General features: G+C 45.6%; 1 protein-coding gene across 4 annotated transcripts; it reads right to left on the bottom strand.

The window, feature by feature from the left end:
* Positions 1–54: 54 nt before the first annotated feature.
* Positions 55–23,471, bottom strand: lrfn5b (leucine rich repeat and fibronectin type III domain containing 5b). Of its 4 annotated transcripts, none has more exons than XM_029727803.1 (6): positions 22,557–23,471; positions 6,010–6,926; positions 5,540–5,714; positions 4,989–5,328; positions 1,866–2,166; positions 55–1,748 (listed from the first exon to the last, which is right to left on the bottom strand). In XM_029727803.1, the coding sequence occupies exons 2-6, from the start codon at positions 6,898–6,900 to the stop codon at positions 1,134–1,136; spliced, it is 2,322 nt and encodes a 773-aa protein (XP_029583663.1). In that variant the 5' UTR covers positions 6,901–6,926; positions 22,557–23,471; the 3' UTR covers positions 55–1,133. The 4 variants fall into 4 exon arrangements, with proteins under 4 accessions (XP_029583663.1, XP_029583744.1, XP_029583828.1 ...); XM_029727884.1 differs by having other exon boundaries at positions 22,742–23,471; XM_029727968.1 differs by lacking the exon at positions 22,557–23,471 and adding an exon at positions 20,078–20,263.
* Positions 23,472–23,658: the final 187 nt, after the last annotated feature.

Here is a 23,658-nt window from a genome sequence, read left to right as displayed (position 1 = left end):
GTCACAAGCATATCAATAACTGTACAGATATCATAAGGTTAAAACTACATTAGATTCCTTTTTCTCATTGGTTTATTTATACTGGTAAACATCAAACAGAAACAACAGTTAAATCAAGAGCTGACTTCTCATAGCATTTTGTGGCTTTCGTTTTGTCTTCACGACAAGTCAATTTACAACGATTCTCAGCCTGGCATGACAAACGATGTTTTAATAATAGTAAAAAACATGAAAATGGACCACACATCCTTTATCGCTCGTCATCCTGTCTTTGTTTGAACTGTCATATCAGCTGTGACAATAATCCTATGAACATAAGTCTTTGTGTAATTATGTGATAAAATGTATTGATTCAAACAAGAGGGCAGTATTAAGCTCAATCGATGCCGACGGGTAACATGAATGCTGCATTGTGCTGTGTGTCTGGTGCGGCTTGATGAAAATATCCAGCTCTGTCGCCAGACTAAATGGCACCATATTCCCTATATAGTGCACTACTTTTGACCAGAGTGCACTATAGGCAATAGGGTGCTATGTCACACACAGCCTGGGTACATTCTGTTCTACTCTTCTGTCTGGGGCGTTCTGCACATTCACAATCTCTCCAAACGCCACTGAGTTAATTAAGACGTCTTCAACCGTCTGGAAAGCTGATGTCTACACAGTGATTGTAATCACTTTAAGTAACAGGCAATGTTATAACCAGTATGACCGTCCATCCCTTTCTCTCCCTCTCTCTCTCTCTCTCTAAATAATGCTAGGCCTCCAACTGCATTCAATACCATGTGAACACTTACGGGTGTATCGCATAATACGTTAGACAACTTAACAATTTTGTACATGAAGTTGCTTTATACATTTTTTGGTGCCTTTCTTCAGTTCTATCCAAAGTCAATATAAAGATGACTTTGAGAGGATATTTGCTTTAAGGTCTAAAATCAAATGTTAAACATTTGCCCTTTAAAACTCTGTTCGGCTGCCTTGTCTTCAGAAATACAAGAGGAATCTGTGGGTCTTGCAGATAAAAGACCACAGTAACAGTCTGAACAAGGTATAAAGTCACTGTCTGCTCCACCACAGGCCACAAATCCAATCCAAGAAAATAAAAACCCTAGAAATCTGTCAAATCCTGATCATAGAGTGCTTTCGAGAAGCCACTCGGATCCATACAGCTTGTCTCTGCTTCTGCGTATGTTTGCCATTGCACTTTCCAACTGGGGCAGTTCTCCACTCATGGACAGACTGCGTTTGGAGCGCACACCCCCACCAGGCTTTGGCTGCTGCTGCTGTACCAGGCTGAAGTAGCAGCACTCCTTGTACGAGTCCATGTTCAGAGAGTGCCGCCGGTTCACCCTCACGCCCCCTGCTGGCACTGTCATGTAATGGCGGGAGGACCCTCCAGGGGGGCTTGGCCCTCTAGCGACCTTCGTCCATTTTGTGGAAACGGCAGAAACAACCATTTTAGCTTCCGCTGAGTTATTCCGGTTTGTGTTCTCTAACTCCACATCTGTCTGGCAGTCGGGAATGGAGAGCTTGGTGGATGTGGTGGTGGTCAGGACTGGGGGTCGCTGCTGCTTGAACAGCTCAGGGGGAGGAAGGCCCACCCTCAGATACTCCTTATCCACCTTCTCTGGTTTCTCCAGACAGAGAATCTGCTTGGACAGAGACTTGGACATGGACTTGGGGACGCCGCAGCCCTGGAGCTGACCATCACTGCTCAGAGACTGGATCTCACCCATTTCCAAAGCCTTATGAAAGAAAGAGATTTTATTGATCCCCAGGGAGAAATGACCTCATCTGCTGTACAATAACAACAGTACAGAGACAGTAGTAACAAAGAAAATAGCAATACTCAATACTCCTACCTTATCCTCATCACCTTGGTTACAGACTCGGTACCTCACTATGAGGAAGATGATGAAGGCTAAGACGGACGCCACGATGATCCCTCCGATGATGACCACGATGGTCCCTCCCAGGAACTGGGACTGCATGAAGTGGCAGCGGAGGTACTGGGGATCGGTGGTGAAGCGGATGCACCCCACCACCCGCGTGGCGGTCAGGGAGGTCACCAGGTCGTCGTAGATGGCCAGCACACACAGGTCGTACTGTGTACCGGCAGCCAGGTTGTTCACCAGGATACTCTTACTGCTCGGAGGGATCATTCTGAAAACAGACAGAGAGAGAGATAGTGTGGAATGAAAGAGTTGAGAGCATACTAGGGCAATTGCAGACCAATTATAAATCATATTGCAAGAAGTGTTCAGGGATGAGAGAATGTTATGTCTCGGATTGTAACAGAATCACAATGAAAAGTTGAATTGCTAATGTGTTGTGAAAGGGATGGAAGATAAAAAGAATACTTAATTGTCCTAATTGTGGAAACGGAGATTCGTCTTTTTTATTTTTACCCAAGCCCCTGAGACATAAAAACACCCAGTGAGAAGTCGGAAGCATGAACAATTGTATGCACATCCATTTCTCAGAAGAGACAGTCACAATAGGTCCAATGGCTCAGTTGTTGGGCCATGGCGCTGTATGCTTGAAAGACCAGAACTATGTGTCATTCATTCACAAATGGACCTCATAAACACAATGTATGTAGAGTATGTGTAGACCAGGCCTGTTCAATGTCCGTCCTGGAGGGCCAAAACACTTCTGGTTTTCATCCTCTCCTTCTAATAAGGAACTGGTTCAGACCTAGAAAACCAGGTGAGCTCAATTAACTACCAGGTAGAAACAAAAACCAGAATGTTTCAGCCCTCCAGGACTGGAATTTAACAGCCCTGACGTAGACTAAGTCACTTTGGATAAAAGTGTGTGTTAAATGGTCATATTGTGTCATGAATATAAGCTTCAAATATGGAGTGAAAGGGTTGCCAGATGAAAGAGCCTTGTGTAGACTGGTTTCTCAGAAGAGGCCTGAAAGATCTTCTAAGGCTTTTTGTAACATGCTGCTTTCTCTTTCATCTTGGCTTTGCCCTACAGCTCAGTGCTGACATTTTGTTTTCATTCTGTTGATTAGGTATTATCATTGATGTACATGTTGTGTGTACTTTATACACACTGTTACCTAGGTGACTTTGTAAGTCACTGAATAAGAATGTCAGTAAATTAATTACTTTGCACAATTAGAGAAATAGCTAATCATTAATGAGAATTTGCACATTTGACATTCATTTTAAATGACATAATAGTCACTTAACACCAATCAGGAACTACTACAAAAGACCATTGTGCCTGGTTCTTGTTAGTTCTCATTCGAGCCTGGTTCTGAGCGTTTAAATGAGGCATCAATATCAATCATCAAGGACTCCAAAAACAGTCCCTATATACAGCAGCGGTGCGAGGGTAAAATCACTGGGGAAGCCAAGCCAGGCTATATTACAACCTACTGTATGTGTTGTGATAATTGTGTTGTTTGCTCTATAACCTTTTAGTTCATATCCCTTGCCACCGTGATATATAGGTCTAAGGCCGAGACAATAGGAAGACACAGTGGCAGAATAAATTCAACCACACCTTTGTTTCATCACAAAACCAGAAAGCAAACAAACAGTTACATGACCTACTACAGTATGGTCAAGCAAGTTAATGTTTCCTACATTTTCGGACTACTAAACAACTATTGATTTAGAACCACAGAGAGTTGCAATGAAAAAGGAGCTGCCTCCACTATTCCAGCACCATTTCAACTTCAATATTTCAACATCATCAAATCACCTATAATTTTGCCGAATCCACATAAGCTAAATATGACAATGCATGAATTTACAGTGCATTCGGAAAGTATTCAGACCCCTTGACTTTTTCCACATTTTGTTATGTTACAGCCTTCTTCTAAAAGGGATTAAATGAAGAAAAAAATCCTCAATCTATACACAATACCCCATAATGACAAAGCGAAAAATTTAATTGATTAGACATGATCTGGAAAGGCGCACACCTGTCTATATAAGGTCCCACAGTTGACAGCGCATGTCAAAGCAAAAACCAAGTCATGAGGTCGAAGGAATTGTCTGAAGAGCTCCGAGACAGGATTGTGTCGAGGCACAGATCTGGGGAAGGGTACCAAAAAATGTCTGAAGCATTGAAGGTCCCCAAGAACACAGTGGCCTCCATCATTCTTAAATAGAAGTAGTTTGGAACCACAAAGACTCTTCCTAGAGCTGGCTGCCCGGCCAAACTGAGCAATCTGTGGAGAAGGGCCTTGGTCAAGGAGGTGAACAAGAACCCGATGGTCACTCTGACAGAGCTCCAAAGTTCCTCTGTGGAGATAGGAGAACCTTCCAGAAGGACAACCATCTCTGCAGCACTCCACAAATCAGGCCTTCATGGTGGAGTGGCCAGATGGAAGCCACTCCTCAGTAAAAGGCACATGACCGCCCGCTTGGAGTTTGCCAAAAGGCACCTAAAGGACTCTCAGACCATGAGAAACAAGATTCTCTGGTCTGATGAAACCAAGATTGAACTCTTTGGCCTGAATGCCAAGCGTCACATCTGGAGGAAACCTGGCACCATCCCTACGACACTATGAGATGCAACAATTCAAGTTCTTTCTGTTAATGACGTTTGGCTTGTGATTGGTGTGAAGCCAAATCCAAACTGGCTTCCCTTTACACTTTTTTTTTGGTGCGCCAGGACCATTCACAGTTGAGCTCACTTAGTTAAGCTGATTGGCTATTATTTTATTTTAAAAATTATCAAGGGAAGTCAAATGTTCGCTGGCTTCATTTGTATTCAATGCTATGGATGGCAACAATGTCATATTCTTTTTGACCAGACAGCATCAGATAGACGGCCTACACATACTGAGACATAGGGACGCTGTTTCGCTCGCTCGGATGGTTTCTCCTGTGAGATACATTCAGCCTCTTGTGAATTGAAGGAAAATTATGAAACACAAAAAGGGACGAAAGATAAATAAACTTTTTTCTGGCTACGTGTTTTGGGGAAGCCTGGCTTCGCCACTGCCTATATAAGCTCACCTGTAAACCAGAGAGTCATCGTAGGTTCCGTTGTATTGGATCTGGAACATTCGGATGCCCGGTATACTTCTCTGGAAGCTGAACCTGACCAGGGCCGAGGTAGACGTGGCCTCAGCGATCACTACCTTCTTCTCCTGGCTCGTCTTTGTGTTTCCCAGTGGCACCACTCCTCCGCCTTCCCCACCACCACCTGTCCTCGTTACCGTGGCGATATCAGAAGAACCTGGGTCCTGTTCCTTCTCCACAGTACTGTTGGTGATGTGTGGGAGTTTAGCGATCACCAGGTCAACAGTTTGTTGGGCCTCCCCGGCCGGGTTGGAGGCAACACAGATGAAGGAGCCTGATGGAGCGATAGAGAACATTTATTTGCTTTTCTGTTTCCTTTCAAATGAAGGGGGAAGCTAAATGTAACAAGAGAACAGAGTTCATCGGATAATTTTTATTTGGATTAAATGGTCTGAAAAACTGGCCTCAGGGGCTGTTAAAACCCAAAGCATACAAACAGAAACACTCAATATAATCACCATAACAGACATTTCAATGACACCCACCTGAGTCCTTCACAGTGCTGATAAGGATGTCCAGGGTCCCATCACTGTGCACTGCAGCCCGGGAGGAGTTGGACATGAGCCGGCCGTCTGGGGCGATCCAGTGGATGATGGGGTCTGGATCGCCCCTGGCCTTACAGCGCAGAGCTACTCTCTGACCCTCCAACGCTCGCAGCTCCTAGATGGTGTTAGGGTAAAAGATATTACTTACTGTGATAATTATTGAGTTATTACGACAAAAGCAGTTATCATGATTTGCAATAGCACGATAATCAATGTTAGGCAATCATTGCAATAAAAGCGGTTATCTTGGAAAGGGAGGACATTATCAATATTTTATTATTGATAATGTATAAAACAAAAGATGTGTTCAGTGACACGCTTGATAATGCATTTTTTGTCAGTTATCATGATACTGTTATCACGATACTATTTACCAATGATGTGTTGTGACTGTATCATCTCAGCCTTACCTGGGAGTGTCTGGTGATAAGAGGGGGCTCACAGAGGAACTCTTCTTCAGACACGGTCCAGAAGTATCGCCCAGCCAGGTGCTGCGGAGCCGCACATGTCTCCAGATCATCTTCCCTCCTCAGCCTCCTCAGCCACAGCAGCTCACAGTTACACCTCAGTGGGTTCCCCCCAAAACTCAACGCAAATGACGTCGGACCCAAGCTCCCTGATGTGGCCAAGACGCCGGCCCGTTGGAACACTGGGTCTGGCGGAAGCTTCTGGAGCTTGTTGGATGTGACGTCAAGGCGTTTGAGCTTCTGCAGGCCAGAGAAGGTTCCCTCAGGAATGTAGCTAAGCATGTTGTGGTCCAAGCCCAGGGTGTGGAGGCTGGTCATTCTCTGGATGGCCACCCAGGGGGCGCTTTCTAAGTTGTTGTAGGACAGATCTAACTCCTCTAGAGCTGTGAGATCATTGAAGGCCCCGATGTGGATGTGAATCAGCTGGTTGTTGTTGAGAATGAGATGTTGGAGCTTGGACATCCCACTGAAGGTGTCGTTGGTGAGCCTCATCAGACGGTTGCTGTCCAGATGCAAGGCTCTGAGGTTCTCCAGATCTTTAAAGGCGTGAGGCGAGATGGAGCCGATGGTGTTCCGAGACAATGTCATGTCTTGCAGTTTGGTCATGTTGGCGAAGTCCCGTCGTTTGATGCTCGTAACGAAGTTGTCGCCCAGACGCATCTCCACGGTGTGACGGTCGATGTCGGGTGGGACAAAGAGGAGGCCCTTCTTGTCGCAGAGGGTTGCTAGGTTGGGGTTAAGCATCTGGCAGACACAGCGTTTTGGGCACACCTGGACCTTGTGGGCTTTTACAGCCATGCCAAGTACCATCACGTAAACTAACAGGGTCTCCATCAGGCTTTGCAGTTAGGCTAACACACCTGGACAGATAAGAAAGAGAAAGCATTTTAATATCCTACATGTTGAATGGAGATAACCCCAAGACACTGATCTAAGGTAATTTCCCCCCAAATAGGAGACAAGAGAGAAAGTATTTTAATAACATGCAATTGGATGAAGTTGCACCAGACTGATCCAAGGTCAGTTTTTTCCCCTGACAGAATGGGAGCATTCGCCGAAGTAGAGACCGGAGAGAAAATATTGTTTTAGTTTCTTTGGATACAGCTCCTCTTCCTGGATCCTGGGGTCCAGGGGTCCAATCAAATCACTAAACAAAGCCGTCATATACACCCACACAAAAACAATGAAGTAGAAACGAGAGACAGAATTTTATATTTTTATTTGGATTTCCATTAGCTGTTACTTTTTCCAGAGCTACTCCAAAGATATTTATAACTAACCCAAGACAGACCAGAGCCTGTGGTTTCCAATGGGAGCAAATTAATCATAGTGGGCAGAACAAGCAAGTAGATGGACAGAGCCAAGCATGAGCTAGTGAGATCCTATTGGCGCGTTCCAGCATTTATTTGCATATTTCCGTTAGGGAACACCTACTCTGTGAAGTGCACGTGTGCAGTAACTCAATTCGCTCTTGCACTCCTGAACAACGCAATGTTTAGAAACTTTGGCAAAGGGTAAAGTTTACAAAGCAGGCTCTGCTTTGTTCGTTATAGATTCTAGTTTTCGAAACAGAAAAAAACTGTATGGAGATCGAATGTTTCATTGATGAGAAAATTTGCAGAATGTCGGCCAAAATCCATCTTGCTCTATCTTCTCCCAATGCCTGCCACTGGGCTTCCTTTCATCACAATGTTTGGCAGTGAGTGGAAATGCCAACCGGATGCTTCACATTTATACATCTGGTAAAATATCTGGCTTATTGGTCTATCTGTGGCTACTCTTCCTGGGGTTCAGACAAAACAGAACAAAACAATCATACAACAGGTGTCACACCCTGATCTGTTTCACCTGTCTTTGTGATTGTCTCCACCCCCCTCCAGGTGTCGCCCATCTTCCCCATTGTCCCGTGTGTATTCATACCGGTGTTCTCTGTGTGTCTGTTGCCAGTTCAACTTCTTTGTCAAGTCAACCAGCGTTTTTGAATCAGCTCCTGCTTTTCCCCAGTCTCTCTTTTCTCGTCTTCCTGGTTTTGACCATTGCCTGTCCTGAGCCTGCCCACCTGTCCACTCTGCCTGCCCCTGAATCTGAGCCTGCCTACCATCCTGTACCTTTGCACTGTCTCTGGATTAACGACCTCTGCCTGACCCTGTGCCTGCCTGCCATCCTGTACCTTTGCCCTGTTGCTGTAATAAATATTGTTACTTCGACACGGCCTGCATCTGGGTCTTACCTTATCCTGATAGTACGAACTGGCCATGACTAACCCAGCAGACCTGGGCCAGCTGCGCGACGCCATCTCCTCCCAAGGAGCCACCGTTGGGAGGCACGAGGAACTGCTTCGTGGCCTTATGGAGGGGGTCCAAACGTTGGCTCAACGCCATGACCAGGCATTGAACAGTTTGTTGGAGCAATTCCATGGGCTGTTTGGGAGGTAGCCTACCACGGTGGTAACCCCACAGCCCCTCAGTAACCCAGCTGCTAGCAGCAACATCTCATCAGCCACTCCACCTTCTCGGGAGCCCCGTTTAACCCCCCCGGAACGCTTCAATGGAGAGTCGAGCACCTGTCGCCGTTTCTAGCTCAGTGTGCCCACATTTTCGAGCTTCAGCCCTCCTCCTTCCCCTCGGATCGTTCCAAGCATCACGCTCATGTCCGGGAGGGCTCTCACGTGGGCTACTGCTGTATGGGAACAGCAGCCGGCCATATACGATAGCCTGGAGGGTTTCGTGGGAGAGGTGAAGATGGTTTTTTACGCCCCGTTCTCCAGGAGAGAAGCTGCCCGGGAGCTAATCCAGCTTCGGCAAGACTCTTGCAGTGTGGCTGACTATGCGGTGGATTTCCGCACGTTGGCAGCGGAGACTGGTTAGAACTAGGAAGCATTGTTCAATATGTTACTGCACGGCGTCTCGTAGGAGGTCAAGGACGAGCTTGCTGCTCGGGGGTTACCTACAGATCTCGATTCCCTCGTCGCTTTGATCATATGAATCGATGGGCGATTATGGGAACGACAGAGGGAGAGGAAATTCGACTTTGCTCGCACGTCCAGGGATTCCACCTTGCCTCCGAGTCGTCATGGAAGTTCCCGACGATCCTGTTGCCGAGAGAACCCGAGTCCTCCCGACTTTCCCTGAGAGTCAAAGGAGACGGCTGAGTCACCGCTTCCCGAGCCTATGCAACTACGTAGAGCTGGGCTATTGCCAGCGGAACGGCAATACAGGATCTACACAAAGAGTTGTGGCTGGAAGGGGCGGAACTGGCTGGAAGGGGCAGAACATCCATTCATCGTATGGACCGACCACAAATATCTGGAGTATCTCCTCACCGCCAAATGCCTCAACTCATCCCGATAACCGGATATTCTTGCCTGATGCGGTCTGCTCTGCGGTCCTGGAGTGAGCCCACTCCTCTAGACTGGCCTGCCACCTGGGGTCCCACCAGACCCTGGCATTTGTGCGACAACGCTTTTGGTGGCCCACCATAGTCCCTGACGTCTCCGCATTTGTCACTGCTTGCACAGTGTGTGCTCAGAACAAGACTCCTCGGCAAGCTCCGGCTGGCCTTCTGCAATCTCTGCCTGTCCCTCACCGTTCCTGGTCCCACATATCCCTGGATTTCGTCATGGGTCTCCCCCCGTCTGAGGGCAACACTGCCATCCTGACTGTGGTTGGCCAGTTTTCAAAGGCCACCCACTTCATTCCTCTCCCCAGACTACCCTTGGCCAAGAGAACGGCCCAGCTCATGGTGCAGCACGTCTTCCGGATCCATAGACTGCCCGTGGATATGGTCACCGACCGGGGTCCTCAGTTCTCGTCCCAGTCCTGGAACACCTTCTCAGCAGCAGGGGTCCAGCATACATGCCAAGCCCTAGGTGAGTGCTGTCAATGGCGCAACCACCGAACTAAAGTCTTTCACAAATCTCCGGTAGAAGTAAGCAAAACCCCAAAAACACTGGACTTGCTTGACTGTGCTGGGCCGCGGCCAGTTGACCAACGATTCTACCTTTTGGGAGTCCATCCGTACACAGCCCTGAGACGATGCACCCCAGGAAAGAGATCTGAGGAATGGAAAACTCACACTTTTCGACCTTCACGAACAAGTGGTGAGATAGGAGTCTTTGAAGAACCTGTGGAACATGTTGGATGTGTTCAACCATGGACCGGGAGAAGATGAGGATGTCATCAAGGTACACAAACATGAACTGGTGAAGGAAGTCACGCAGCACATCATTAACCAGGGCCTGGAAAATGGCTGGAGCATTTGTAAGTCCAAACGGCATGACACGGTACTCATAATGTCCATTTGGGGTGTTGAACGCTGTCTTCTGCTCGTCTCCCTGTCTGATGCGCACCAGATTGCACGCCTTCCGTAAATCCAATTTTCCAACTCTCAAAGGCTGACAACATAAGAGGAAGAGGGTAACGGTGCTTCATGGTAATGTTATTTAAACTCCAGTAATCGATACAGGGACGTAATCCCCCATCCCTCTTTCCAACAAAGAAAAAACCCGCTCCTGCAGGTGAAGTGGACGGCTGAATAAAACCAGCCGCCAGCGCCTCCTTAATATAATTGTTCATGGCTGCGGTCTCTGGACCTGAGAGAGAATACAGCCCTCTTCTCGGAGGAATGGTGCCGGGCAGGAGGTCGATGGCACAATCTTAGGACGTGTGAGGAGACAGTTCACTGGCCCTTCATTTTCTAAAGACCTGACCCAGATCCCAGTAATCCCGAGGTACGCGGTTGGCCGGAAGCAAGGTGCGTAATGTGTCGGCAGCTGGAGACTGTATCTGACTCGCCAGTATTCTCCCATCTACTGACGAGTCATCCCGTTTCCCGTCAGCTCGGGACAGGAGGCACGGAAATGTCCAGACTGTCCACAGTATAGACAAAGTTGCTCGTTAATCCTGTGCCTTCTCTCCAGAGTGGAAAGTCTTGTGCGTCCCAATTGCATCGGCTCCTCTGAAGGATATGAAGGAGAACCAGAGCCGAATTGAGAACTCTAACAGGGTACAGGACAAGCAGACGCAGCATAAGGCAGTGGAACAAACTAGAAATCGACTCCCTCAGCGGAACCCGAAACACTGGAAACAACTCGGAACCCCTCCGTCCTCTCACGACGACGTTCCCAAAGCCGGTTGTCAATCCGGCTGGCCAGAACGATAAGCTCCCCCAGAGTGTCAGGGTTGTCCAGGGAAGCCAGTTCATCCTTGAGAACCTCACTGAGTCCGTTCAGAAAGGCTGAGGGAAGAGCCTCTGTATTCCAACAGCTCTCAGCGGCGACCGTTCGAAAGTCAATGGCGTAATCGGCTACGCTCCGGCTGCCCTGCCGAAGCACAAGGAGTCTTTGAGCAGTGTTCCTGCCACTGATGGGGTGATCAAAAACCCTCTTCATCTCCTGTGTGAAGCTTTGCCAATTAAAACAAATGTCTGATTGCTGCTCCCATATGGCTGTGGCCCAGGCCAGTGCCCGTCCTGAGAGCAAGGAGATGACGTATGCCACTCTGGAACGCTCTGTGGGAAACGTTGATGCCTGCAGCTTGAAGGCCAGCGAGCATTGGAGCAGGAGCCCATGACACCTCCGAGGATGCCCCTCATAGTGCTCCGGTGCCGGGAGATGGGGGTCCCGAGGGGATTCTGAGCTGGTAGGGAGTGGAGGGTTAGGAACAGCCACAGATGCATCTGTGGCTGTAGACACAAGAGTTCTTAAATCATCCGACAATATTTGCAGCTGCGCCTCATGGTGACCAATCACAGTTCCATGGTGGGTGAGAGCCGACCGTAAATGGTGGAGTTCGGAATGTTCCTCGGACGACTGAGAAATCTCTGCTGGGTCCATTGTAGGCTTAGGTCTACTCTAACAATAATGCTAGTACGAACTCGAACCCAGGTGCAGAGAAACACAGCAAGCAGAGATAAGGGTAAATCCAGAACTTTTACTTAGAGTCTTAACAGAAACAAGGCAACCGCACAAGAGCACACTAATAAAACATGAGACCTAAGCAAAGATACAGGCCAACTGAGGAACCTAAATAACAAGGCAACCAGGGGAACAGAGAAGGTAATTAAACACAGGTGAATCCAATAAGTTATAATCAGGGTAACCTGGAAACTAGAAAACAGGGTAAGGGTGCCCTCCAGGGATAACCTAAGGAAACAACAATCAAATAACACAGAAACTGTGACACTTGGTGGTTCCAAACTTCTTCCATTTAAAAATGATCGAGGCCACTGTGATCTTTGGGACCTTCAATGCTGCAGAAATTGTTTGGTACCCTTCCCCGGATCTGTGCCTTGACACAATCCTGTCTCGGAGCTCTATTGACAATTCCTTCGACCTCATGGCTTGGTTTGTGTTTTGACATGCACTGTCAACTGTGGGACCTTATATAGACAGGGGTGCTCCTTTCCAAATCATGTAAAATCAATTGAATTTACCACAGGTGGACTCCAATCAAGCTGTAGAAACATTTCCAGAATGATCAATGGAAACAGGATGGACCTGAGCTCAATTTCGAGTCTCATAGCCAGTGGCGATTTTAGCATGTAAATCTAAAAAATTTAAATAAATCTGGAATGCATGCCAGCAAAGCCCCTACACAACACAACACTAAACAATACATTCATTGCACTAGGGCCTACATAACCCTACCCCAACTGCAGAGTCCCAACAGCAGTCCCAACACCTTACCACTGCTACATCTGACTATCAGCGGAGCCTTGTCTGGCAGTGAAACAGTTCATTCAGCCTCATTTACTGCCTCTTAAAAAACATAACTGATATGGCTGACTTGCTTAAACAAATGTGATGTCTACTGACAATTGAGATGTTCAAACTATGGCATAAGGGGACGATAAGCGGATAAGAGACAATACGTAATTTTGATTAAGACATTAATGAGCGAGCTAGGACGGACGTAGTCAATGTAACTATTTGTTCAGCACTTTTGAAATGTACAGCGACAGAATTCAGAACATGGGCCATTCTTACAGTATTCTCCCTGTAAACCAAGTCAGAAACGTAGGATAAATAAAGGGGGAATATAGGCAGAAAATGAAACCTCTTACAATATTCAATGATTCCATTTCTCAAAAACAGGTTATAGGCTAGATGTGCACCACCAAGTCAGAACAGTAGGCGAAATTAAGAGGGGTAAATAGACTAAATTATTAGGGTGAGGCACATGGGCTACTAACAGCTTACTACACAACATACACTCGGTATTACTATTAGCTACAGTATACATATCTCCCTGGCATATTACATCATTTATGCAGCAGCATACAATACATTTTTGGACTCACCTTGTTGTGCTGTAACCACTTGAACAGGAAGGTGGTGCGGTGGTCCTTCGTGGGCAAATTTTGTCATCAAACACAGCGATATCATTTTAGAGAGAGCAGAGCACACACTGTCTCCCTGATCTGACATTCCAATGAACACCGCTGCTATGACTATGATACATCAAATTCCCTTAGAGAACAGGTTTATGACCCTGTTTTATAGATATTTTTACCACTGCTGAGTACAACAGTTATAGAAATGTGTTGCCTCCCTGTCCTGTGTTGACTGCTTTGGTGGCTGGTGCTGGTGAAAGGTGTGTTGTTGCCCTAGCAGAGAGGTCCAAAGTAAAGTCAATGACAAAAGGACTGTGGTGTAATTGTTAAATGGACAGGTTTTGACTCCTTAAGCATGGCAAATGATCTTGACCCAAAGTGGTTGTGTGTATATAAGGGTTTGCGTGTGTGTGCGTTTGTGTATGTGATAGAGATATAGTGAGTTAGCATGCGTGTGTGAGTGTGTGTTTATGTGTGTGTGTGTGCCAACCAGCCTTCTGCTGTGCAATGAGGCGGGGCGGACCTGCTACTTTCCGACACAAATGGCACTGGAGACGTGATATTGATTCACTCCGTAGAGATGGGGCTTTTTTCACCTGTGAAAACTCAGCCAAACATGAAGAGAATGGTTGCGACAGTAATCCCTGCTAACTTCATTTTGTAAGGACAAATGGACAACCCCATCACCGAGACATGGGGAGCAGCAGGAAACCCATTTCCGAGCCTTTCTACCTAATTTTGCCTTTAAAACTTCTTAGGGATAGCCCCTTTTTTTCAATTTTCACCTAAAATGACATACCAAATCTAACTGCCTGTAACTCAGACCCTGAAGCAAGGATGTGCATATTCTTGGTACCATTTCAAAGGAAACACTATAACACAATAGATCAGGTAGAAGAAAATACAAAGAAAAAAACAACCGTTTTTTTCTACCACCATCTTTGAAATGCAAGAGAAAGGTCCCAGTTCTAGCCATCACTCTGGTTGTAATTCTGATGGTGCCCACAAGATGGCAGCAGTGTATGTGTAAAGTTTCAGCTGGATAACTTGAAGCATGAGCGAACTACATGATATTTAGTGTGAAGTCACCCAGGTACATTTGGGCAAATCGTAAAGGAGACACTGGCATTCATATTACATTTTTCTGCAAGAATATCGTCAAATCTGTAAACTTGGACTTTGATTTAGCTTTTCCAGTATTAGTAGCCCTATTATAAGTTCAACATTTGCAAAACAACCAGTTTTCATAACTTCATAACTGAATATTCTTATAGTTTTTGTCCAAAAGGAAAAGGCATGCTGTCGCAAAAGGTTAGCTTCTTCATTTTGCAACAGACCCGGATATTCCCGTAGAGCCCAGCTCATTGGCTATCTAGCTAGCTTTGTTTGACTGCGATTGGTGCGTCATCGGCGTGCCATGAAGGAGTCGCTCTCTGACCAAATATGGTGTCATATAGGATATACTACCCCCCTAATGATATAGAGAAGTCTCGTTATGTTCTAGGATCTCTGAGGAATACATACAAACGCGATTTGACTGGTTGAAACAACGTTTAGGGTGAGATTTTCACAGATTCCTTTCTTTGCAAATTGAACGAGTGGAAATTCAAAATCGATCTTGCATGCTATATGGACCTTTTTAGGATATGAAATAGGATTTCATCTAACAAAACGACACTTTATGTTATCTCTGGGACCCTTTGGATGATAAATCAGAGCAAGATTTCAGAATGTAAGTACACATTTCACCTTCAGAGGTGAATTTATCAAAACTATCGCGGTGAAAAAGTGTTTTGTTGTTAGGCGCTCTCCTCAAACAATAGCATGGCATTTTTTCGCAGTAATAGCTACTGTAAATTGGACAGTGCAGTTATATTAACAAGAATTTAAGCTTTCAGCCAATATAAGACACTTATATGTACCGACATTTGTTGTTTCTCTAAAATCTGCGATGGTGACAAAAGGCGCTGCATGATTTACAACTGTCCCGTTGACGGGACGCCCGATCCCTTACATTGGGGTTTCTACACAGCAATTTGCATAGCAAGCCACACTCATCACCTAAATGAACATATAACTTGATAATCAATCCATTTTTGAATGAATAATTTACTCAATCTTAGAATGTTAACCCTTAGAAAACATAGAGAACATATGCTCACACACACACACACACACACACACACACACACACACACACACACACACACACACACACACACACACACACACACACACACACACACACACACACACGATCACTACTTGTCTTTGTGAGAGGTATTGACTAGTCGAAAGCACAGAAAACACACAACTCAGACACCCATACATACCCCACAAGACATGCCACCCCCTGGTGAAATGTCTCTTCACAGTCCCCAAGTCAGAGCATTGACTACATGGAACTCTCTTCCACATCAAGTAACTCAATCGAGCAGTAAAATCAGATTTAAAAAACACCTCAGGGCACAACAAGGACTGTGAAGAGACACACACAGAAACACACACACATACACACACACACTCTAACACATGTTCCTAATTGAAAGCAGCTTGCTAGACAGCCTCCAGCTATACAGAGACACTCAGGGGCAGCAGCAGCATACCATTGTTCTAGTAGAGGATATCTACTCTATGCTTTCCCTGGGGCAGTGATCACTCATAAAAAAAGCCTTATGCAGCATCATACACACGCACACACACACACCTAAAACCTTGATTTTGGACAAAATTACAATACAGTACCCCTGGATGTTAAAAATAACCCTGCAAGGAATATGTATAAAAAAAAGCTCCTCAAGGACAATCCAGAGACATTATTTGCTGACAGCTACAAAGAGGGGAACGTAAGCACCTTAATTTTCCACACAGACCATCCCCTGGCATGGCACAGTGCTATAAGAGTACACTACCCCTATGTCAAGAGAGAGGGTATTGGCCCAGGATGGAAACCATGAATACTAGACATTGAGGAAATTGAAACAACCTCTGTCAACGTGTACAAGTCTGGGACAGTAATGGTGCAGGGCATCTTCATACATTTCCAGCAGGAATTTTACGGGATCAAAGAGAGAGCACAGCAGGAAAAGCTCTCGCTCTGTGACAACTCCCCCATCCTGAGTGAATCTGATCTCTTCAAACTGTCCTGCAGATGAGGAGAGTCACCCCCCAGCACTGAACACACCCAGGTCCCACAACTGCACTGCTCCTCCATCATTGAGAGGGATACATTCACAGAGCTGGAGAGAGACATGGTGGAGCTCACAGAGAGCTAGTTCACACAATCCAGACAGAAAAAGCCCACAAAACAGGCAAGCACAACAACACCCCCCAAACAAGACCCGAAGGGCAGAAGGTGGAGATGGACAGCTGTCTGAGAGAGCTGGCTGCTATATGGACTGAGGGGAGAGAACTTAGAGAGGCACACGTGGCACTGAAGGACGAGGTCAGAAAGCTGAGGTGTGACAGAGAGCAGAACAGCCCACCACAGACCCGGACCACAACCTCAACACCACAATGGGACAGACAACAAGGACCCACCAACCCAACAGACCCCACCCCCTCTAACAGCCCTCCTGTCAGCTCCCCCGATAGCCCTCCTGGCAACCCCCCCACATCCACTGAGGACACACAAAAGCCAGAGATTGTGCTCCTCATTGACTCAAAGAGAATAAACTTTTTCCCAAACACAAAGTGGCTAAACTCTGGTGCCTAAACACTAGGCATGCCCTGGAGCTATTGTCAGAGGACAGACTAGGGTCCCCAGCCACATATTAACTCACACGGGCACAAATGACCTGATGGCCCAGCAGGAAAGGGTGTCAACAGCACTCAGGGGAATGATTGAAAAAGCTTATTCCACTATCCCCAACGCACAAGTGGTTATCTCCACCTTGCTTGAAAAAATAAAGGAGAGCCACACTCTCTCGGAGCTCAGATGCAAAAATGTAATGTCCAACATTTCGACAAACAAGCTGTCTTCGTCAGGGTATATCTCCACCCTGCTACCACAAAATTACTTTCACCCTGCCACCATACAGCAGGTGAATACAAGCATTTCGTGAGACTATGCCTCAAAACCTAATGTATACCTGGCCCACCACTCCACCATGGACTTGAATAGCCTTTATGACCAGGTCCATCTCGACAAGGCAGCAATCCCAACTTTTGCCAGGACGTCACCTTCAACCGTAGCCCCAGCACCTCACACAGGAGCAACAGAGCAACAGACACCCCTCCCACACCAGTGAGACACCCTCCCAGACCGGCAAGACCCCCTCCCGAAGGGCCTGCAACGAGAGAATCCGCACCAAGAGGATCTACACCCAAACCACAGCATCACCAGCCACACCCCAAGCAAACCCTGGCCACACCCAACATAGCCCCCCCCCCCCCCCCATATCAGACCTATGCCACTTCTGCCCACTCCATGCCCCCCACCCCTGCGGCAAGGACCTCAACATGACAGCAGGACATATGCCCAGGCCGTGAGCAGAGCAACAGGCCCAACCCCCACTATTACACCCGCCCAAGCCCCATCCTGCGACCTAAGAAGTTGCCCTAGAGCACACAAAAAAACTATACATACCTCGGCCTAAACATCAGCGCCACAGGTAACTTCCACAAAGCTGTGAACGATCTGAGCGACAAGGATAGAAGGGCCTTCTATGCCATCAAACGGAACATAAATTCGACATACCAATTAGGATCTGGCAAAAAATACTTGAATCAATTATAGAACCCATTGCCCTTTATGGTTGTGAGGTCTGGGGTCAACTCACATACCAAGAATTCACAAAATGGGACAAACACCAAATTGAGACTCTGCATGCAGAATTCTGCAAAATATCCTTTGTGTACAACGTAAAACACCAAATAATGCATGCAAAGCAGATACCCGCTAATGATCAAAATCCAGAAAATAGCCTATAAATTCTACAATTACCTAAAAGGAAGCAATTCCTAAACCTTCCATAACCAAGCCATCACCTACAGAGAGATGAACCTGGAGAAGAGTCCCCTAAGCAATCTGGTCCTGGGGCTCTGTTCACAAACACAAACAGACCCCACAGAGCCCCAGGACAGCAATACAATTAGACCCAACCAAATCATGAGAAAACAAAAATATCATTATTTGACACATTGGAAAGAATTTACAAAAATGCATAGCCTTGCTATTGAGAAAGGCCGCTGAAGGCAGACCTGGTACTCAAGAGAAGACAGGCTATATGCACACTGCCACAAAATGAGGTGGAAACTGAGCTGCACTTCCTAACCTCCTGCCAAATGTAAAACCATATTAGAGACACATATTTCCCTCAGATTACACAGACCCACAAAGAATTTGAAAATAAATAAAATATTTATAAACTCCAATATCTATTGGGTGAAATACCACAGTGTGCAATCTCAGCAGCAAGATTTGTGACCTGTTGCCTTCCCTGTGGCTCAGTTGGTAGAGCATGGTGTTTGCAACACCAGGGTTGTGGGTTCAATTCCCATGGGGGGCCAGCACAAAAAAAAAATGCATAAAATGAAATGTATGTCTTCACTACTGTAAGTCGCTCTGGATAAGAGCATCTGCTAAAATGTAAAAGGGCAACCAGTGAAGAACAAACACCTTTATAAATACAACCTATGTTTATTTATTTTCCCTTTTGTACTTGTTGTTTCATATTTCACAAGGAGAAACAGATTAAAGGCATGGTAGCATTCCAAATACCCTTATACTGATATAAACACTTTCCGATTTGTTGACCTGGAGGGAATTGTTCAACACATTAGATAGTTTGATTAAAAACATTCCTTAATTAAACTGTCAGGTTGGGTTTAAATGGTTTAAGTAGGTCAGACCTGATCACATCATCCTGTGTGTGCGCGTGAGAGACAGAGAGAGAGTGAGTGAGAGTGTGTGTGTGCCTGCGGGTTTGTGAAACAGAGACTGTGTGTTTGTTGAAATAGCAATTTATATCAGTGTGTCTGCCAACCTTCATGCCAACGCGATTAAGGTTGGCAGCTCTTGGGTGACATTCTTGATACCATGGCAACAACAAAACAACACTTTGGGCTGGCATGTATTTAAAGGTTCATTCTCAGACAACCCAATACTGCATAGAGCCAGTACTATTGTATTTTATTAACCTTTTGGATTCCAATGCTACTATTGCAGAGAGGTATACTACGATTGAAGCTAGATCTACTCAGGGTTTTCTAAAGTTAGCCAGCTTCAGTTAGCTTCACATTCCAGCTCAGGCTTTATTCGTACTACGACAGTGGATATTGCTTGTCCGCCTAACGCTAACTATAGCAGTCTTGTAACTGCGTGTGCAGGTCGCACATAAATAGTCGAACCCAACTCTTCATTGAAACAAACGAGTCAGTGCCACATTTTTTGTATTTGTGCCGAAATCAAAATGAGAGAAGTTGTCTTGCAAATTCAGCAACTAGGTGTGAAATAGTATTTTTGAAGTGTCGTCTTTACTTTATTACTTATCGTTAATGCCGTCTTTGGTGTGCTTATCAATGCACCAGCACCTTTTTCCCTCACTTCTATCAATACAAAATTGTATTAAGGCACAAACAAGTTTTACTGTGTGTGAAGTTTCAAATGCATTCCCAATTGATAAACGTCTATGATAGGTATTCCTCAAATGAAGGAGGATGATAATGCAATCTTTACCAGATGGAGGGGATCTGATTCCATTGGTACTCAAACAAGGGGCCAGGTTTCCGGTCTGGAAGCACGCTTTGACTGCACCTACAGTATTGTTTCGGTACTGCAGTTTATCTGAATCACGGCCGAGAAAGACAATTCCCATTGACGGTCCCATAGAGGTCAAATTTGAAAATTCCTAATAAGACACTTTAGTCGTCACCTTTGTACACAAAACATGCACTGAATTATTCAAATGATTGTCGCTGAGGCCGATTTTTTCCCCCATCACTCACAACTGAAGATATTAACATTTTATATTAATGCTCTGATGTCATGACCCCAGCTAGCCAGGGTCCGTTCCGGTTGGCTTGTTTAGCTGTCGGCGTGCTCTGTCAGAGTCCCGGGGCATGTTCGTTAGAGCGCAGGCAGAGTAATCCCACTAAGAAAGATGGCAACAACCACGAAACAGCATATGCGAAGGTGAGTAGATTACATTGACAACAAAGGTCGAGCATCTTGGAGGCAGTCTCTAGTTGTTATCATACCTCACTGTCCTCAACTCGCAGCTCAGCCACTTCATTCAGGATAAATGGAGTTAGCCCTGTGTTCGCCTGCCCGGGAGCAGGTTAGTTCTGAAGGATTCGTTGCCATAGAAATGTACCTGGCTAAAAGGTGAGCCACTTCCGTGGTACCGGTTATCCAGAGTTGAACTCAGAGTTGACCAAAGTTACCTCACTAACTCCTTAAACCATGTGCGTAGTATAGGGCTCTGGTCATATTCATAGATAACTGCTGGTGTTTTGTTTGCCATTGTGGTCATACTTTATTGATTTCTGAATGATGGAGGAAAAAGTGAATTACATTTAGGGTGGCTGAATGAATGGGGTGACTGAATCAAACTGATCTTATAGGTCTTTCTCTCTCACTTACACACACACACACACACACACACACACCGTCAGACACTGAGGCATAAAATAATGCTTCATACCTTTCATTTTCTTCCACTGATATAAGATAAGTAGCCTGGCTGAAGTGAGCTTAACCCTGGATGTAATGAGCTGCGGGCTACGTTCTCTAGTAGATGAGATCCCTAAGGGCTGTGAGGTCTGGGGTGTTGCTGGTTCAGTTTCACCATGGAGAAGGGAATCTTAGCATGCTGAGTGAACAGGCCCCGCTGTATCAATAGAACTGCCTTCAGAGCTTTCTGAATTGTTCATTGAGGTGTGAGCCTTCCTTTTCCCTTTGGCCTTGAAGATTCAAAAATGCATCTGTTGTTTTTCTCCTTTTAGAGAGAATGGCTTATTTATCCTGGCAAATACATCCAATCCTATGGGCCGAACGATCAATAGACACACTGTTTTCTTTCCTATTGAATATGTTGTGCTTTCAGCAAGCTACTGTGGCGTAGGCAATGTAAGTTTGGTCGATGTGCTCATTCTGCTTAAGCCCAAGCCACAGCTCTTTTTATGGGTTGGTGGTGGAAGGAACATCTCTCACTTTTTAGACTACGAATCATGTTTGTGAAAGACATAAGCATTGTCTTCAATGGGAAGGCCATGTGGTGATGAATATTGTTAATGTGTGATATTGAATATAAAAAGTGATCAAAGATTAAGTTGTAGCCTTTCTGGCAGTCAGCAAACAGAATCAGTGAAATTAGGCATTCAGGAGACATGGTGTGCCAGTCACAATGGTGCCTCTCAGGCTCCCATGAATAATAACATAGATGATAACCAACACAGACACAAAAATAAGAAACACGTTTATAACTCATTAGGGTCACATATTCACATATCAGAGACCCGTATCAACATAAATCTGTTTGACTAACCTACACCTTGTCCAGTCGTGAATTTGATTATATGCTATATAACAACATAACAAGTGAATGACAAATGCCTAATTTTCATTTTAGTAAGGGACGTATATGGCATTAATTAAGCGTGGGCATATTTCCTTCTCTCTTAGCACTGCAAGTTATCTTGGTTGGACTGATAAGAACTCATATCATGCCGAGCACGAGCGCAGTCATTTCATATCTTAATTCAATCTGATGTGATCCACCATGCATCTGTAAGTGGACAAGACGATAATGGGTACATTACATGATTCTCAATTTCACCTAGAAAAATAAAATAAAAACCTCAACATGCAAGCAAGGGGGTTCTATAAATACACATTTAATCTGACCGCGCCTTTCTCATCATATGATGGGAATTTTTGACCTTGCAGTGTTATAGTTTTATGGGGCTCCCGAGTGCCGCAGCGGTCTAAGGCTCTGCATCTCAGTGCAAGAGGCGTCCTACAGTCCCTGGTTCGAATCCAGGCTGTATCACATCCGGCCGTGATTGGGAGTCCCATAGGGCGGCGCACAATTGGCACAGCGTCGTCTGGGTAGGCCGTCATTGTAAATAAGAATTAGTTCATAACTGACTTGCCTAGCTAAATAAAAAAAATGGTAAAAAAGCTTTTCAACCATACTATTTAGGAGATTACTCACGTTTTCACATAGCCTACTCCAGCGTGAGAGGCAATTAGGATAGGAGCCTCATTGCACTAAAAACCGTACCGCTGCTCCCCATGCAATTTCTTCAAATGCGATTCCCCAAAAGAGTTCAACAGCAATGTGATGCCGAGGCTAACGTTTAATGTATGGTAGGCTATAAAATATAGGTACAAGTTTACCTTGAAGACGGAACATCAGTTATGTTCGATTTAGGGTAGTACCGCGTACATTCTTCCCCAAATGCTGTTATGAGCGCCAAAGCATTTTGACAGAATTCTGTGTAATGTAAATGGGGTTCCTTGACTCAGGACGCAAAAAATGTGCGCTGGATCCTACAATAATAGTCTGTGACAATGGCCTTCGAAACCGCCGATGCCCTTCAAGAAATCCATGACCAGCATACAAAGCAACATTCCAACGCTTTTCTTCCTCGGTTTATCTTCGTGGAAAATGCTCACTGGAAGTTGCCTATCTAAAAAAAAAAAAAAAAAAAAAAAAAAAACTGCAGGTGAACAGGGTCCCGCTATCGCTTTGAGGGTGCAGCTTTCCAGCTTCAACACAGTGGCTTGACTCTGCGCATTCCACCCGCATGCACCGTTTAGCAGAGAAAACGCCTTTGAAGAGACAGGCAGCTATCTATTCGGCGCTGTACTGACAGCGGGTGCTGAATTCGGATCGCGTTACAGCAGCCAAATGTTTGCATCGCTTTTTGTCGGAAGGTCCGCGGATGATATGCTGGCTCAACGCGACCTAATTCAGACGGACACCCCGCCAGATCCAATGTGTCCTCCGGTCTGGACGTCACAGAAGTCGTTGACTACTGTCAACCTTTCCCCGCCACAGAGCCAGCTCCATTTCGCGGGTGACTAGAGGTGCTGTGCTTGGAATGGTAATAGAGGGTGCCCCCAGCACTAGGGACCATTTGTGCATTTATCCAGACAGATGCAGTGCTTCCCAGCACAATCTTAAAACTGTAGTTTATTGATTCATTAATTTAGTCAGAACTCAACTGCACATCTGACAATGCAGTATCCCTATAGTATGCAAATATATATTTAAAACAATATGAATTACCATCTTATTTATCATCACAAAT

This window comes from Salmo trutta, chromosome 1 (genome assembly GCF_901001165.1).
Source record: "Salmo trutta chromosome 1, fSalTru1.1, whole genome shotgun sequence".
Classification (NCBI taxonomy): domain Eukaryota; kingdom Metazoa; phylum Chordata; class Actinopteri; order Salmoniformes; family Salmonidae; genus Salmo; species Salmo trutta.
Note: the sequence above shows the minus strand (reverse complement) of the source record. Positions and strands in the feature narration are given on the sequence as shown.

Coding starts and splice junctions, on each gene's coding strand:
- lrfn5b (XM_029727803.1), bottom strand. CDS start 6,900: ATGGAGACCCTGTTAGTTTACGTGATGGTACTTGGCATGGCTGTAAAA. Junction 5,715..6,009: donor TTATCACCAGACACTCCCAG/GTAAGGCTGAGA, acceptor AACACCATCTAG/GAGCTGCGAGCGTTGGAGGG. Junction 2,167..4,988: donor GATGACTCTCTGGTTTACAG/GTGAGCTTATAT, acceptor GTCTGTTTTCAG/AATGATCCCTCCGAGCAGTA.